At 40.1% G+C, this 16315-nt stretch overlaps 1 protein-coding gene across 1 annotated transcript in view; it reads right to left on the reverse strand.

Annotated features, from left to right (window-relative positions):
* gabra6b (gamma-aminobutyric acid type A receptor subunit alpha6b) overlaps nucleotides 1-10986 on the reverse strand; it is a 29480-nt gene extending 18494 nt beyond the window's left edge. The window contains exons 1-8 of the mRNA XM_089017148.1: nucleotides 10704-10986; nucleotides 10459-10583; nucleotides 9991-10058; nucleotides 7537-7757; nucleotides 6043-6125; nucleotides 5511-5654; nucleotides 4769-4921; nucleotides 1016-1293 (exon numbers count right to left, since the gene is read on the reverse strand). Coding sequence (XP_088873274.1) covers nucleotides 1016-1293; nucleotides 4769-4921; nucleotides 5511-5654; nucleotides 6043-6125; nucleotides 7537-7757; nucleotides 9991-10058; nucleotides 10459-10583; nucleotides 10704-10738 — 1107 coding nt within the window. The 5' untranslated portion in view covers nucleotides 10739-10986. The remainder of the gene's footprint in view (nucleotides 1-1015; nucleotides 1294-4768; nucleotides 4922-5510; nucleotides 5655-6042; nucleotides 6126-7536; nucleotides 7758-9990; nucleotides 10059-10458; nucleotides 10584-10703) is intronic.
* Between the last annotated feature and the right edge of the window lie 5329 nt (nucleotides 10987-16315).

Here is a 16315-nt window from a genome sequence, read left to right on the forward strand (position 1 = left end):
TTTTTTTTTCATTCCATGGTTCATTTGCTTGATTTCCATGCAGACAGTGTTAATTCAGTTCTTGATAAGAAGGAGTTGGCCAAAGTCATCAAGAACATTTTACCTATTGGTATCCAAGAAGTCTCTACAAGACTGTAGACTGCACCTGAGCCCTTACAAAGAAGCAAAATCCCAGATTGTTCTGGTTAAAATTAATCCACATGTTCCAAACATAAGACTGTTCAGTTCTTGATAAGAAGTAGTTGGCCAAAGTCATCAAGAGCCGCACAACCAGAACATTTTACCTATTTGTATCCAAGAAGTCTATACAGACTGTAGACCACACCTGAGCCCTTATAGAGCGACAAAAGCCCAGATTCTGGTCAGGAATCATCCCAATGTTCCTAACATAAAACTGTCACCAAGGCCGAGAGCTAAAATGTTACATAATCCTCTCACTAATAAGATATCAGGTTCAATACCTACTGTAACTCCACTGAGGATACAAACCACCCTCAACACGTTTCCACGCAGTTTTATGCCACTGAATTTTCTTCTCTTCCTCCCAAACAACAACTCTTCTTCGAGTTTTGTCGAAATCCATTCCGTTGTCGTTGCATGATGTTAACCAACCATGTGACCAATTGGTCAGCCAATCAAAAATCGGCCAAACGGGAGACTAGCCAAGACCAATGAGCCCTCTAACCAATCATCTGACCATCCAACCGACCAACAAATCAAACTAACACGCTTGTACTGTACAGAGAGTACAGTACATCAAATCATTCTTTGCTACACAGTGAACTTCACAATCACTCTGTGTAGCAAATAAACTAGCAAACAGTCTCAGGATTTCACCCCCCAAATAATTTATCTGGATTAAACCTCACTTTGCATTTCTGGTACTGAATATGTTTAAAACCAATGCTTTGGTTTTATATCAGAAACAAGTGTATGAAGTGAGAAAATGATATTTTGCAATATTGTTTGTAGGTTGTACATAGGACATGGGCTATTTATCCAGTGAGACACTTACCGAGGAAACCTCTACATCATTTCCTGCGCTGGCAGCCGGTGCGGCAGCTACAGCTGCCGCCTCTTGAGCTGCCGCCTTCATGGCCGCCGCCTTGCGTAGCTCCCGGTTAGCCTGAAGTGTGGAGAAGTAGTTGACAGCCGCGAACTCGATGAGGGCGGAGAAGACGAAGGCAAAGCAAACGGCGATGAACCAATCCATTGCTGTGGCGTAGGAGACTTTGGGAAGGGAGTGACGGGCGCTGATGCTGAGGGTGGTCATGGTCAACACGGTGGTAATGCCTGTGTACAGAGTGATGGGTTGACATCACAACGTTGATCTTATTGCGTTACTGACTCTCTGCTTGCTTCAGCAAGTTACAGAAAATATCAGACCAGGTGGTATTTCAGCTCAGCGGTATGTGCCAAAATGTCACTCCAGGGGAAGCTAATCTGTCCATGACATAATATCCCCTGTATTGACATCCCTGTGGCCACAGCAACAACACAGGCGAGCTGCAAACAGGAAGACTTGCAGCTATTGAGAGTGATAACCAGACACAAACCAAAATGCATTTTTGGTTTGGGATTCCTCGGTAGATTTAGCATGATTGTCATGTGATTTTTGACTTTCGCATTGGTGTGCATAGCTTTTAGACTATTTCTGTAATTGGCTGGTGACTAAGGGGGCTAAGTGTCTGACCCAACGTCGACTAGTGTCGGCTCCATTTTCCCGTGACACAAAGGAGGACGAGCGGTGTAGAAAACTGAATGATGGATTATTCAGCTGAATTCAGAATGCATGCTAGCTGCACTGCGGTTGTCTCAGTTCTGTAGTGGATGCCCCCGAAGCAGCCACTTGTGGATTTCTTCCCCTGCTCCCTTGTGACTATAACAAGGTAGCCTTGAAAATACTTTGAACACCCAGTAGATGCTGGATACTCAATCCGAATAAATCCAAGTCAAGGTTACATATTCCATTCATCGGTTTGACTGTAAACAATTGAACTCTCACAAGGTTACTTCCAAATATGCTTTAACTTTAGTGTCAGTCATTATCTACTTTGGGCCTATTCAATCCTAAAGACAAATCCGAATTGCTAACATTCCATGTCCACTTATGAGGCGTCTTAACAAATGCGATATTGAATAGATATTCATTGTGAAAGTGAGAGCAGGGGCTGGGGGACAAGTCATTGTGGACTGTTGCCCAGGCTTTTACCAAATTTGGGATTTCATCAGCAACTTGAGAAATTAAAGTACTTAATGTGACTTCATAATGCTTCTCTTGTGAGGCATCACCGCATCAGATGGACAGAAACTTCCTTAAAAACGGTCACATCACATTCCATAAGGACTTGTTCAAGTGATGTTGATCGGCTCCGTTTTAAATATGGTGAAGATGAATTGAGGAAGGGCTGTCAGGCCAACAGTGAGAGGCAAAGAAAGACTGAGGGGACGAGGGACAGGGTTGATGATATAAAGACGGGACAGAAATGAAATGCTTGAGGCATTTGTGGGCTTTTGCAAGGGCTGGGAAGCAAGGTACAAATTAGAATACACTCAATTAACTCTGGGAGACTTCTGCTCAAGGGACTTTAAGCTTTTAGAGCGGATGTTGACGATGCAGTCCACAATATACTATTGCCTTAATGTACTGTGTGTGTGCTTGATCGCTTGTCCACGTCTACATTTTGAATCTCCCACAGCCATTAAACGTACCTTCCGCAATGCACAAACAACCAGAATCGGATGGCTTTCTTGAATCAAGGAGAAGAACTTTGGCGTCAGGGGTTGCTGTCTAACGGGCACATGACCAAGTGAAATTGTCCCAGGCTTTGATGACGACAAGAAATAAACTTGACAAGCTCCTGTTCTCCGACAAACCACATGAGAGCAAACCTTTGCAAGACTGCTGTACAGGGCAAAAAGTTATGCAAGCCACCAGAGGACAACTTGTCTTTATTAAACATATCTTGCGGTTGTGAGTAAAACTCAGGAGGGACACATTTCTCGCCTGTGTCAAGCAAGCGAAAGCATCTCAGGATTGGATTACTAATGGAGGTTCCATTGAGTATCAATTATTAAACCATCCAGCTCCATGAAGATCACTTAATGCGAAAACATAATACTCCAGCTCACCCGTTGTATATGTTGTGACAGCAAGAGTACAAGGGATGAAGACTAAACCCAGAGTCTGAAAACAATCACAAAGTCTCATGACATCCCAGGAGAATCGCAGACACTCGCAAACCTGATTGGAAATTCTTTAAGTGGACATATATAAATGGGATTACCGATGTGTAATGGGTGAGGGTGATGGCTACTTCCATTTGGGGATAAGCGGGAGTGAAGCAATACTGCCGCTATTGGTGCATCTTTATTTTTTCAATCCAATCATTTGATTTAGGCTTGCCTTTCAGTAAGGTCTGAGAATCATTCGAGAACACAAAGTTACTTCTCCTTTCATAACTTTGCTGCTGTAAATTGTGAATTTCTTCATTGTGAAACCAATAAGTGCCTTGCGATTGGCTGGCAACCAATTCAGGGTGTCCCCCGCCTAGTGCCTGAAGACGACTGGTATAAACTCCAGCACCCCCTATGACCCTAACAAGGATAAAGTGATCTAGAAAATGGATGGGTGAGACCAAGAAATCTAATACAATCTATTCTTATGCAAAGCAATTCATCTGCATGGCATATTGTAAATTTAAATTGGCCTTAACCAAAACATTTTTTTCATGATGAGAAGCTCAAATCGTAGTCAGCAGAGACCACAATGACTTTTCTATAGGGGGTGTAGACTTTTTAGAAACATAATGTCATATCATACTAGCCCTTATTCTTGCTCACTCAACTGGACAACTATTTTTTTGATTGCTTGCTCTCCATGAGAGTATTCCCAATAAGGATATTTTGAATGCAATTTTTGCTATGTTTTAGGATTTCTGCCCTTCTCACCAAATGTAAATACACAATCGACTGCTCCATCAATTACTCTTTGCTTTGTCTTTCTCTCTCTCTGTCTCTCTCTCTCTCTCTCTCTCTCTCTCTCTCTCTCTCTCTCTCTCTCTCTCTCTCTCTCTCTCTCTCTCTCTCTCTCTCTCTCTCTCTCTCTCTCTCTCTCTCTCTCTCTCTCTCTCTCTCTTCTATCTCTTCTGTGGCTTTTGCTCACTCTACTCCCGAGGCTAGCGCTCGGTGGCAACTGTAGCGTAATGTAATGTGAGCGAGAGGAACCTGTGAGTGCTCAGAACCAGGCCAAGTATAAACATCCTCCCCCTCTCGGTCCCTTTGCATGAGCAATTTCAAAAAGGACATTTATTCCCAATTAATTCAGCTCAACCACTGTGGAGCAGGAATAGAGATAATGAAGAAAGGTTAAAAAAAAATATATATATATATATATATATATATATATATATATATATATATATATATATATATATATATATCAAGGACTGTGTCTTTGCTTGACCGTGCTACTGAGGTATTTATTTCGAGAGCTAATCGGGGCTGAATGTGCTGGTAACTGAGGAAAGTATGCTAGTTTAAAGTTCGCAGAAGTAGACTCGCATCAGGGTCAAACTGTGGGTGTTAAATTGATACAGTCAGATGTTTTTCGTTTGGCTTCTGGATACTTTAAGAAACCCTTCTGGGAACTGAATCTCAAACTGAAAACGACTTGGCTTAATATTTTAAAATGCTTCTTAAGTTTGAGAAAGCCTTTAGTCTTTGACATTTCACCTCGTGTCTGAAGTCAAGCTAGAAGAATTCTTACCAAATACCGTCCGTGCTGGAACGGACTCCTTGTTAATCCAGAAGGAGACTTGAGCCAAGATGACGGTCATGATACAGGGAATGTATGTCTGGATCAAGAAAAAGCCCATTTTTCGTTGCAGGTGGAAGTGGACTGTCATGATGACATATTCCCCTGGGGAGGAAGACAACAGAGTTAAACTTTGTAAGCAAACTTTGTCGGAAAAGATGCAGTTACTTGCATTTTGGACCGGTTTGATTTGAGGCTCATAACCGTGTCTTAAACTTGGAAATATATATTCAGAATACTTTCTTTTGACGATCCGCTTCATTCTATTCAAAGTTGTTTACCTTTTAATGAAGAATCGGAAATTCTGATAAGCGGAGGGGCGAATAACATGAAACACAGAATGATCAAAGTTGTAATGAATAAGATATTAGACCCAAAGTTTCCCTGATGCTGCATCCTCATTTCTGCATGACAAGGAATGCAAGGCTACAGAAAGGAGCAAATTGTAAAGCTTAGTTAGCTTGACCGCTCCACTACCAAGATCCTCATTGTTCTCAGAGCACAATCTGTCAGACATTTCGAGCTATTTTTGTTACCTACTTTGTCGGAAAGGTGCGAAGATGTTTCTTTTTCGTGTATGTGTGCATGTCCAATCGCCCTCCCCAATGGCAGTTGATGACTTTGAGTTGAATCCAAATCCAGCATTTGTTTCCACCAAGCTAACAAAAATCGTTACCCAAGGATCTTTGCTCACCAGTATTGGACTTCAGCCTTTCACTTGAAACTCTCTGACCGATGAGGTCATATTGCAGTAGACTGGATGACTCTTGCGGTACCTCAACGGAGGACAGTGGACCTTTCTTCCACGTGTACATGATTTCACTGACGGGGTAAGCATCTGTGGAGAACAGATCAGGGAGGGCATTGGGGTGGGCTTTGAACATCTAACACCATATCCAACTGAGGTACTTTGAACAAGGAAATGTGAAATTCCAACGGTTTTGAGCAATACAAATGCATTGTCAAAAAAATATGCGCAAACAATGAATCCCAATTGTTTTCTTTTGCTAATTAGTAGCCCTACAAAAATGGCACATAACGACAGAGCTGGAGCTGCTTAAATGAGCTGCGCATTTGATAATTGACATCTATGAAGGGTGTTCTGTCAGCCAGCCAGTTAGTCGGTGACACAGTGATCATTTGAGAGTGGCAGCAGCTGTCACAGAGACTTCACTAAACAACAAGAACAACAACCCCTCCCAGAAAGATTAGAAACAAAAACTCACAGCTCCCAAACTTTAGTGGGCATGCATGTCCATCCATCGGGAAGTTCATAAGGCGCATCGGGCACTCCGCATTGATAGTTAATCTGTCGGAATAGAGAAGAGTTGAGGATTTTTTTTTTCTTTCATATTTCATATTTGATATATTGGGCGCATTTTCAAAGACTGGCTGTTGGTTGAGAGAACGCAAAAAAAAAAAAACCTTGGATGGAAATGAACTCTGATATTTAATGACCATGTGCAGTGTCAGAGCGTTAGCGACATATCTTGAATCCCCAGTTCCCATTCCATCACGTTATCCATTTTTTCTCACATCTAACTGAATTTTATGAACACCAAGAAGCCACAGTTATGACTGAAACGCAATTATGTGGTACAGAAGGAGGAGTGACAAGCACGAAGAGGTAAAAAAATGGAAATACAGTACAATACAATACATATTGCTTTATAAAGCACTTTAAAAACAGCTGAAGCTGTAAATAACCGCTTAACATGGACAACTATCATATACTGTACAGGAAACAAAGCAGTCAGGATCGTGGCCATTTAAAGATTTGAAAACAAATAATAAGATCTTGAAAAGAACTCTAAAATGTATCGGGAGCCAGTGAAGGGATGCCATAGTAGGAGTTATATGCTCCCACTTACGAGTACCAGTGAAGAGGCGAGCAGCAGCATTCTGGACTAGCTGCAGATGCTTCATGGACGATTGTCTGACTCCAAAGTAAAGCACATTACAGTAATCGAAACGAGATGTGACGAAGTCGCCACATATAATTACGTAAAAGCCTGATTATCTGGCGAAATAAATAAATAAATAAATAAATAAATAAATGATATTATCCTAACAATTATCTTGTGGTGTGTGATGTGTTAAGGGTGGGTTTTATTTTCACAAACCAATATGAATTATCAAGTTCAATATTTACAATCGGAACACAACACGGATCTGGATTGTGTGATTGTGAAACAAAATGGAACTGGAGCCAATTAGGAAGCAATGTGAAATACCCAAAACGAGAATGAGAACATGTCTTGGAAGGTGGAATTAAGATATGAAAAATCAGCATGTGTTTCGTCTGTTTCACACTACCATGACGCAAAATCCTGGTTGGGTGTTTTGAACGGCGCAGACGCATTGTGGAAGTGCCTCTTGACAACATAACTTCAAAAGATGATGCAGAACGCAACACATCATTAGTTTGGAGTTTGCCAAAGAAGTTCATATGTTCAGATGTTCCAATTATTTTCGGGAAGTCTGAGTCTATCGCATAGGAGGAATTTTATCATCCAGGGCGTGTTTCTTTTTTTGGAACAGAGGCTTGTCTGAATTGACATCCAAAAGGCTGTTTTCGCGATCAGATGGCCCTTTTTTATTTTGGAATGGATGTACGCGAGTCTGTGCATCCTTTTTTGTTTTGGATGCTGTCTCTGTTTGGTTCGTGATCCTGGCCCCCATCCTCCACTCTATTTTGATCTTGGCCATGGCATTGTTACCTCATGGTGTAGAGGATGGTTCCGTTCTGCATGATGCGAAACAGCTTGTTGGGGGTGGTCATGTTGTGAGAGATCGACCTCTTGCCGTTACGGAAAAACGTGTCTGGCGTCCAGATCTTGCTGACCATGAGGTTGTTGAGTCGAAGGATCTCGATGGGGCCCTCGAATTTCAAGCGCTCGTCGATCCACGTTTGCCGGAAGAACACGTCCATGGTGTATTCCTGGAGAGGACCGGTAGAATTTTGACGATTTAATCACAATGACTTTCATCATGCCGCTTCTAACTTTAAAAGACTGGCAGATGGTTTTGTTGGAACCTGCTGAGCAGAGCGCTGGCATTGTCTGATTTGTGTATTGAATGTTTACAGCGGATTATACCATCATTGGCCAATGTTGCTTGGCATATTAGTGGCCACTTTAACCTTTCAGTCATCCTTAGACAATTATTGGACATACATGCTTTTAAAACAAATATTGATCTGTTGTATGTAGCAAGTGTGATGATACACAAAAAAAAGAAAACAGTGTAATGTTTTGCTTTGTTACAAATCACGTTAATAAATATATCTTCAATGTAATTTCAGTTTCAAGTTTTTTTTCATCAAATATTGCTCAGAACCAATTGGGTAATTATTTTCGGCGCATTATACATGTATATTTTTGTCTGATCTTTGTTTATTCGTTTTTAACTAATTCACTGCCATTCAAGCATTTGAATTGAATTGAAAATATGACGTAAAGCGCCTTTCCCGATTTTGTTCAGATTTTGTTTTTTCATACTTGGCTGCCGATAAAGCGCTGGCCATGGCCTCACGCATTTCCCTTTTTTGCATGTTAGTGCTTTGTTCCAGCTTCAGCTGGTGTTAAAGCATGAACCAATATGTAGATATTGCATTGTATTTAGGACAGCCGCCCTCGTTTCAAGATCATATAACTCCAGACCCATAAAATTTAGGAATTAACATTTTTTTGCAGATGAAAGAAGAGAGTCTAAGGTTTCTAATGCTGTATTGAATGTTTATGTAGTCATAAAACTGAATATTCCGTGTGTCCTCCAATTCGAGTGACAATGACAAAAACCCTGGCACTGGAGTGGACACATTTTTGCACATGTCTGGCAGTGAATGAGTTAATGTATATCATTATGACACCCTATTTTGTGAACATATTTTTTGCATGTAGTTTTTGAGATTTTTTTCTTGACTCATACAAAGACGTGATTGGTCAGATTTGAAGAATTGTAGAATTCCTTCCCTGTCCAATTAGGAGCTTCAAAAGGGGTACATTCGATCCAATAATTTTAACAGCCTTCATTTAAACATGTTATCATATCCGTTTTTGACACTCCAAGTGTTTTGTTTTTATCATCTTCATTGTACTTTGCTCTGCATTGCATCACACCGGGGGCAATTTCGAATATCTCACCCTTCATGTGTTCAATACTATACAATATTTAATTATTGAAAGCGCCGCTTTTGCTACCGGTGCGTTCCATCACAAATCACCATACATACCAGTTTATAGTTGTATTAAGTTCATACTGTCTACTTGATATCTAATTTAAACCAGATTCCTATCTTACAGATAGTGTACTGTCGGTGTCCAAATACCTGACATGTTTCGGCGTATACTTCCGCCTTCGTCAGAGAGAGTCACTCTGACGAAGGCGGAAGTATACGCCGAAACATGTCAGGTATTTGAACACCTACGATACACTGTCTGGAAGAAAAGAATCTGTTTTAAATTAAACCATACAGACCAGTTCACATATAAATATTGTCAAAATCATTCAAAAAAATACTATATCGGAGGTACTTCTTTGCAACATAAAAGCACACTGCGTTGGATTGTGAGGGTGCAAAGTCAATTAATTCCTAAAATTCATTTCAAAGCGTTATTTTTATCTCGATAGCTAGAGTAGTAAATTGACGATCAGGTCTTTAAAACATTAAATAAGGAAGACAGCTTATTTTAAATAAATGTCAACCACGGATGCTTTGAGGTCAAATGGGTAATCTCACTACCCAGAAAGCTGGCTTTGTTTTCTGTTTACTCTCCTATGCCTTTCTAAATAGATCATTCGCCATCAAGTCTTCAGAGACCCCACAAAAATCCCAGAACGGCAACATCACGTTCACCAGACGTATAGCACTCGGCCTGCTTGTCAAGTGTATCCAGCAGCCCATCCCGTCCAAACATCAGACACATTTCTCTCGATCTCTCTCACAGGGGGGATTGTCAGACAGATTAAAGTCCGACTAAGCTGGACTAATGACATCTGCCCAAATGCTGGAATAATGAAGGCTTGGACTTGAGTTACCAGGGAGATAGCGGGAAAAAAAAACCGCTTCAAATAGTGCATATTTGCTCTCGTGTCTCTTCAACAACAGGGCAAGACACACGCATGTGCATGACAAGCAGAAAGATTTAACTTTGTGGTGCGTGTTTACATACCATTTCCACATCTGAAACGGGTCCAAAGCTGGTGACAAAGATGTCCGTTTTGACTTCTGTCACTGGACCTACAGCATTTGAGAATATTCCAAAATAAAAGAGGAAAAAAATAGATTATTTTGTGTAAAAATGCATTTTTCTTATATAAGAAAACATGATTATACTGATTTAGCAGCATTCCGGTACTTAGAGTACTGTGTACTCGGTTTTTATAAGACTCGACCAGTGGATTTCTCCTGTTATATTGCATGCTAGTTCTATTGAATATTTCCACAGTCGGAGTCATCTGAGCTTCATTCTCACACCCAAACAAACAGTCACATGTCATATATTTGCCCAAATGTCACACACACCAAACCAAGTCACAGACACACCCAGCAAGGAAACTTGGCTGAACTTTAAACCAATCAAACGACAACGAAACAAAGGTGATTTGTGGTTTTAAAAAAAAAGTATATGAAAGCCTACCTCCAAATCCAGGTCGCAGCCTGTTGTCATAGCCGTCCAGTAATCTATCCAATATGCGCGTGATGTTATCCAAATAGATACTGCTTTCACTGTGCTGTGTCCCCCGAGCACTGCATACGCTGTAACTAAAGCACATGTGCAAATATAATCATACTTTGAAAATGATATTTCTAAAATAATCAAGTAGTTCAGCCAGTAAGGCAAAAAAATGATGCGCTCGTCGTGCGTAAAAGTCCGAGACTCACCAAGACAAAAAGAAGAACGTCAAAAGGAAAGCCATTCCTTGTAGTAGTTAAAAAATCCAAGTCCAGAAATCCGAGTTCAGCTACTCAAACGAGCACATGCCATCATCATGCGTGGACATGGTTGATTATCCCCCACTCCAGCTTCCCCCTCAAATTTTGAGTTATTGTTTTGTAGTTGCGACGATTTTTTTTTGGCGCGTCTGTCCGGTTCGGCCACGACTTGACTTGCTCTCCGATGAGCGCGCCTCAACAGCCTCGACCGCTCAGTTGAGAGAGAAATAAATAAATAAGTCAATAACGCAAGCAAGAATACAACGCCGAGGAGTTTGGAGAGTGGAGAGGGTGGACGGACACGCGGGGGGAAGAGGAGGGGGGATTTTGAAACAAACATGGAAAAAATAAAATAAAAAATACAATTATTGAAATTGATGGTGATAACAACAAACAAATAACACAGTTGTGACCATTAAAACCAATACAATGATGGGCATAGTTTGATATATGTTATGTTTATCCAGTAGACAAAATTAGGTACACCATCTCTCCTTAATGGAGGTGGGGGTCTCGTTTGACTGTTGAAAAATGTAACAGTTACTGTATGTAGAGTTAAAAAGCAACTTATCATGACTAATCAGAACTGTTGCTAATATTTTAGCTACTTATTTAATTTAATGAATACTGTACATAATATATATTTTTTTCATATTTTTCCCCAATCGATGTGCCGTATTTTTTGGACTATACGGTGCACCGGATTATCAGGTGTACATGTTTAAGGAAGACATATTATTTTTGTTTTCACAAATAAGAAGGACCACATTATAAAGTGCGGCTTCAGTGAATGACATAACCTAGTTTTCGGTGTATAAGGCCCACCCAAAGGCCTTGATTATTTTCAAAAGAAGACAACCCTGCGTCTTATACGCAGGTGCAACTTATATGTGAAGTATTATAAGCCACAAAACTCTCGCAACTATTGTCAGGAGCCATTGAATCCATTTCAGAAGAAGTAGTGATCGAAAAAGTTTGAAAATACACCATTCATTGGGGGTACGCCGTATCCTCCGTTACGCCTTATACACCGGAAGATATGGTATTTTAAACCATTTAATATATAAGGCGCATGGTCAGATTTTGAAAAAAAATATGGCTTTTAGGTGCACCTTATAGTGCGGAAAATACAGTATTTATTTTTCAGATATTTTTTTCCTACTAAGAATTCACTGTGGGCCAAGAAAACAAAATATTGTGTATCCAATAGTATTCGTGTATGGAATACGTGGACTTGTGATTGGTGTGTGTCATTGTCACTCCTCATGAGTAGTTGACTTTTCTAGTTGACTCTGGATCGCATTCGCTACACCATTGAGCGCATTTTCAAATGTGGCTCTCCTTGCCCACATGCATGGGCATTATCTTAATTTCACAATTTTATTTTAAATTCACTTCATTTGAATGGTGCCCTATTGAAGTACCAATTTTCTGCTGTAGTTCACCGAATGCAGACATGCATGAAGGAACATGGTTAAGCTTAAATGGACAGCATTGAATTTAAGCCACGATAATATCCAATTTGTTAAATGAAAGCCATTTTGCCAACCGCATCTCATCCGATTGTATGGATGTAGTTAAACAATCTTTTTCTTACCGTGACTGTAATTGAAAAACCAAAAGTTCATAAAGATGACTCTGCAATATTGTATCCTCACATTGACTTTGTAATTGCGTGCATACTAAACTCCAACAATACTTAAACGCACAGGAAGAGGAACAAAATTGTCATTGATCAAGCAGTGAGATGATCTCGGCGCAGCATTATTTTTTCATTATAACCGCTATCGCTGTCATGCGTTATCAAAAATTCATGCGTGCGAGGCAGAGATGGAGAAATATAGGGTGGTCGTTCAAATGTGCAGACTGATTACGCAATGCCACATTTCAACTCTCGCTTTTTTTTGTGGCAAACACTCAATGTGTTAAAAATGTGCTTTCAACAATAAGCAAACATGAGTGAGTCACTGAAGATCAAAAAGCACGACAAATTCATGATGAAAGTTCACTGGATTGAGTTTGATGAATGGTAAATATTTGGTTTTAAAGTTGCTCTTATTTTTAATTGCCAAAATACCGAATCTTGAAGCCATTCGTTGAAACTAAAAGGGACCTGCATATGTAAATGGGAACACTTAGCATTCCAGTCTAATCCACCTGAGTAGCTTTTAGCTTGAAAGTAGCACCCATTGTCAACACCCACACATACACACATACACACACACGCGCATACACAAACGTTCATCTTTGCTTTTTAGTCATTTGCGCCCATTACATGCACACAATCTTTTTCCGTTCACCATGCTTGTCTGTTTGCTGTCTTCTTCCGCACATTTACGGCATATTCAAATGAGAGTATGCTTTCGTCTAAACTAATCTCTTACTCCTAAAATGTATTTAAAACATTAATATGCACATTTTTTTTAATATTGAGTGTATTTAGCCAAACACCAAATCTTAAAACCTGTCCACACCGTTCCATCAACTATAAAGATCTATCCATCCATCCATTTTCCGTACCACTTATTCCTCATTAGGGTCGCGGGGGGTGCTGGAGCCAGTCCCAGCTGTCTTCGGGCACGAGGCGGGGCACACCCCGAATTGGTTGCCAGCCAATCGCAGGGCACACAAGGACAAACAACAGTCACTCGCACACCTTGGGACAATTTGGAGTCTTCAATCTGCCTGCCATGCATGTTTTTGGAACGTGGGAGGAAACCGAAGGACCCGGAGAAAACCCACGCGGGCCCGGGATATGCAAACTCCACATAGGGAGGCCGGAGCGGGACGTGAACCGGCGACCTCTGCACTGTGTAGCTATAAATATCTAGATTAAGGTATTTTAAGCCCTAAAAAAACGCCCATGTGTAGTAAGGCGTTTTTAGCCCGAAAAAAAAGACTATGTATAGTAAGGCATTTTTGACCTGAAAAAAAAAATGACCCTGTACAGTAAGGTGTTTTTGACCCGAAAAAAAAATGACTATGTACAGTAAGGCGTTTTTGGCCAGAAAAATATCAACCATGTATAGTCAGGCATTTTTAGCCTGAAATAAAAAGACCATGTATAGTAAGGCATTTTTGAGCCGAAAAAAAAAAACAACCACGTATAATAAGGCATTTTTGACCTGAAAAAAAACGACCATGTACAGTAAGGTGTTTTTGACCTGAAAAAAAACACTGTGTATAGTAAGGCATTTTTGACCCCATAAAAATGATCATGAATAGTACAGCATTTTTATCCCGAAGAAAATGACCATAGTAAGGCATTTTTAGCCCGAAAAAAACATTTATAGTAAGACGTAAAATGTAAAACGGTGATTTTAGCTTTAAAAAACAACCACATTTAGAGGAGTTTTAATCCGAAATAAAATATTCATGAATGACTAGTTTTCAGATTTGAAGTAAAAAATAACAACTGTCACTGTCATTTACATGGAACAATTAAAATTTTTGGGTCGGACTTTAGAAAGCATCATGGCACTTTATATGCTTGATTTGCTTTCGTGGGCCGAATAAAATGATGTGGTGGGCGAGATTTGGCCCACGGGCCTTTACTTTGAAACCTGTGCTACATCATGGCACGAATATTTTACTCTTATTATATTTTACTGCTAACTTCTTTCAGCCCTCGACAGACATATGATGATGATACAAAGTCCTACAAGAGTGTCAGGACGATTCACCAATTCCCCCGTGAATTTGTCTTTTAGATCATATGTGTAATGTATGTAACCACGACAAGCATTCATTATATTTTAAGATGTGCATGAAGATAAGTGGAAAAGTGATAATGATAGATTGCACGGAGGTACGCCTTCCCCCTTCCGCGGGAACAATAGAATGAAAAGCAATTCAATTATGTCCATTTGCAAAGTACAATTACTTTGTCGAGATAAGAAGGGGGACATGCTTCGGAATCAAAACCAGTTTAATTAGTTCATCATTCAAATAAACGGAGGTTTAATTAAACCTGCCATGATATGCACTCTGCATTTCGATGCAAGGATAGCAGATTGTTTGCAAAAAAAAAATCACTGACGGCGCCAGGATTCTCACAAAAGTTAAAAATGAAAGACACACCCCATTCTCCCCACGACACAAGCCCTGCCCCTTTGCCTTTTCAAACATATTTGTAGTTCAAATTCATATCTGTAACTCACACGCGCACACACACACACACACACATTCACACACTCATCAAAGACTGTGCAACATGTGTGTGTGTGTCTGTGTGTATATTTGAAAGTGTATCATTTCTCATTCCTGACCACGGCACAGTGCTTCTATAAATACATGCCAGCTCCCACATGAGACGGGCCCACTGTACTTCATCAGCCTCGCCGTGCGGTCGCCATGGTAACACTTACAGTAGGGGAAACTTGTATTTGTACGCGTGCATGTGTGCCTTTTAAACTTTAAAGCACAATGTTCGCTTTTGGTCGTCACACAAAAGGGCAGGATGTTGGGCTCTTGTTTCCAAAAGTGGTTTTAAATAAGGACTTGGGGAAAAAGGTTGCAGGCTGCCACGCTGATGAGCGGAAAGTTGTCACCTGGTAGTTGAGTGCGTTGCGTGTTTGCGGTTCCATTGAATGACTCACACTAACTTGAGCGACCAATCAACTTGGAAAAACGTTCTTTGTTCCACCCTATCATCGTTTTAACTCTCAATTAAAAAGCATTTCTTTAAAAATGGTTTCTCCATCTTTCTTGCACCGCCTCTACATCATGAGGAATGGTAGAGGCAGTTGCCATGGAGATAGAACCATATCATTGCAAGATAAATGTTGAATTTCTGTTTGGAGAAGGGGTGGGGAGTGATATTTTTGCTAGTCAAGAAGTCCCTGTTTTGAATCTTAGCTCTGGCCATCTGTGGATGGCCAGAGCTATATAAGGATATGTAGAGTAGATGTCGAGACACGATTTATTGAATTTCATCCACAATGATGTTTTAAAATACAGTAAAGTCTCGTTATATCGATATTCAAGGGAGTCCGAAAAAATATCGATATAACCGGGACTATCGATATATCCGAACCTGTTTGCATGTAATTTTCTCCGTGCGTGCATAGAAATAGTATCGATATAACTGGGACTATCGATATATCCGATATTGATATAACGAGACTTTACTGTACTAAAATATCATTTTCTTTTTGATGAGCTGTAGTTGGACTCCCATTTCACACTTACCAAATGAATTATTTTCATATATAACATGTTTTTTGGAGAATGGTTGGATTCTCAAACTTGATGGATACTCTCTGCTGCCTATCATCAGAATCATAATCATAATCATCTTCATGGGCCAAGTGTGATGAACGCACAAGGAATTTGTCTCCGTTAGAAAACGCTGCATTAGTATCGTAAAAAAAAGACAAAGTATAAAAAGTTTCAAGCACAGCTAAAGTGATCAGTGGTAGCATGAAATATGACAAGTTGGTGGAGAAAATCAAGTGAAGTATTTTAAAGTGATCAGTCCCCGCATTTGCAGTAAAACAAGTGTGCAATTACAGTAAAGTCTTGTTATATCGATATTCAAGGGAGTCCGAAAAAATATCGAT

Source organism: Hippocampus bargibanti, linkage group LG16, assembly GCF_051943395.1.
Source record: "Hippocampus bargibanti isolate YZ-2025 linkage group LG16, ASM5194339v1, whole genome shotgun sequence".
Taxonomy (NCBI): domain Eukaryota; kingdom Metazoa; phylum Chordata; class Actinopteri; order Syngnathiformes; family Syngnathidae; genus Hippocampus; species Hippocampus bargibanti.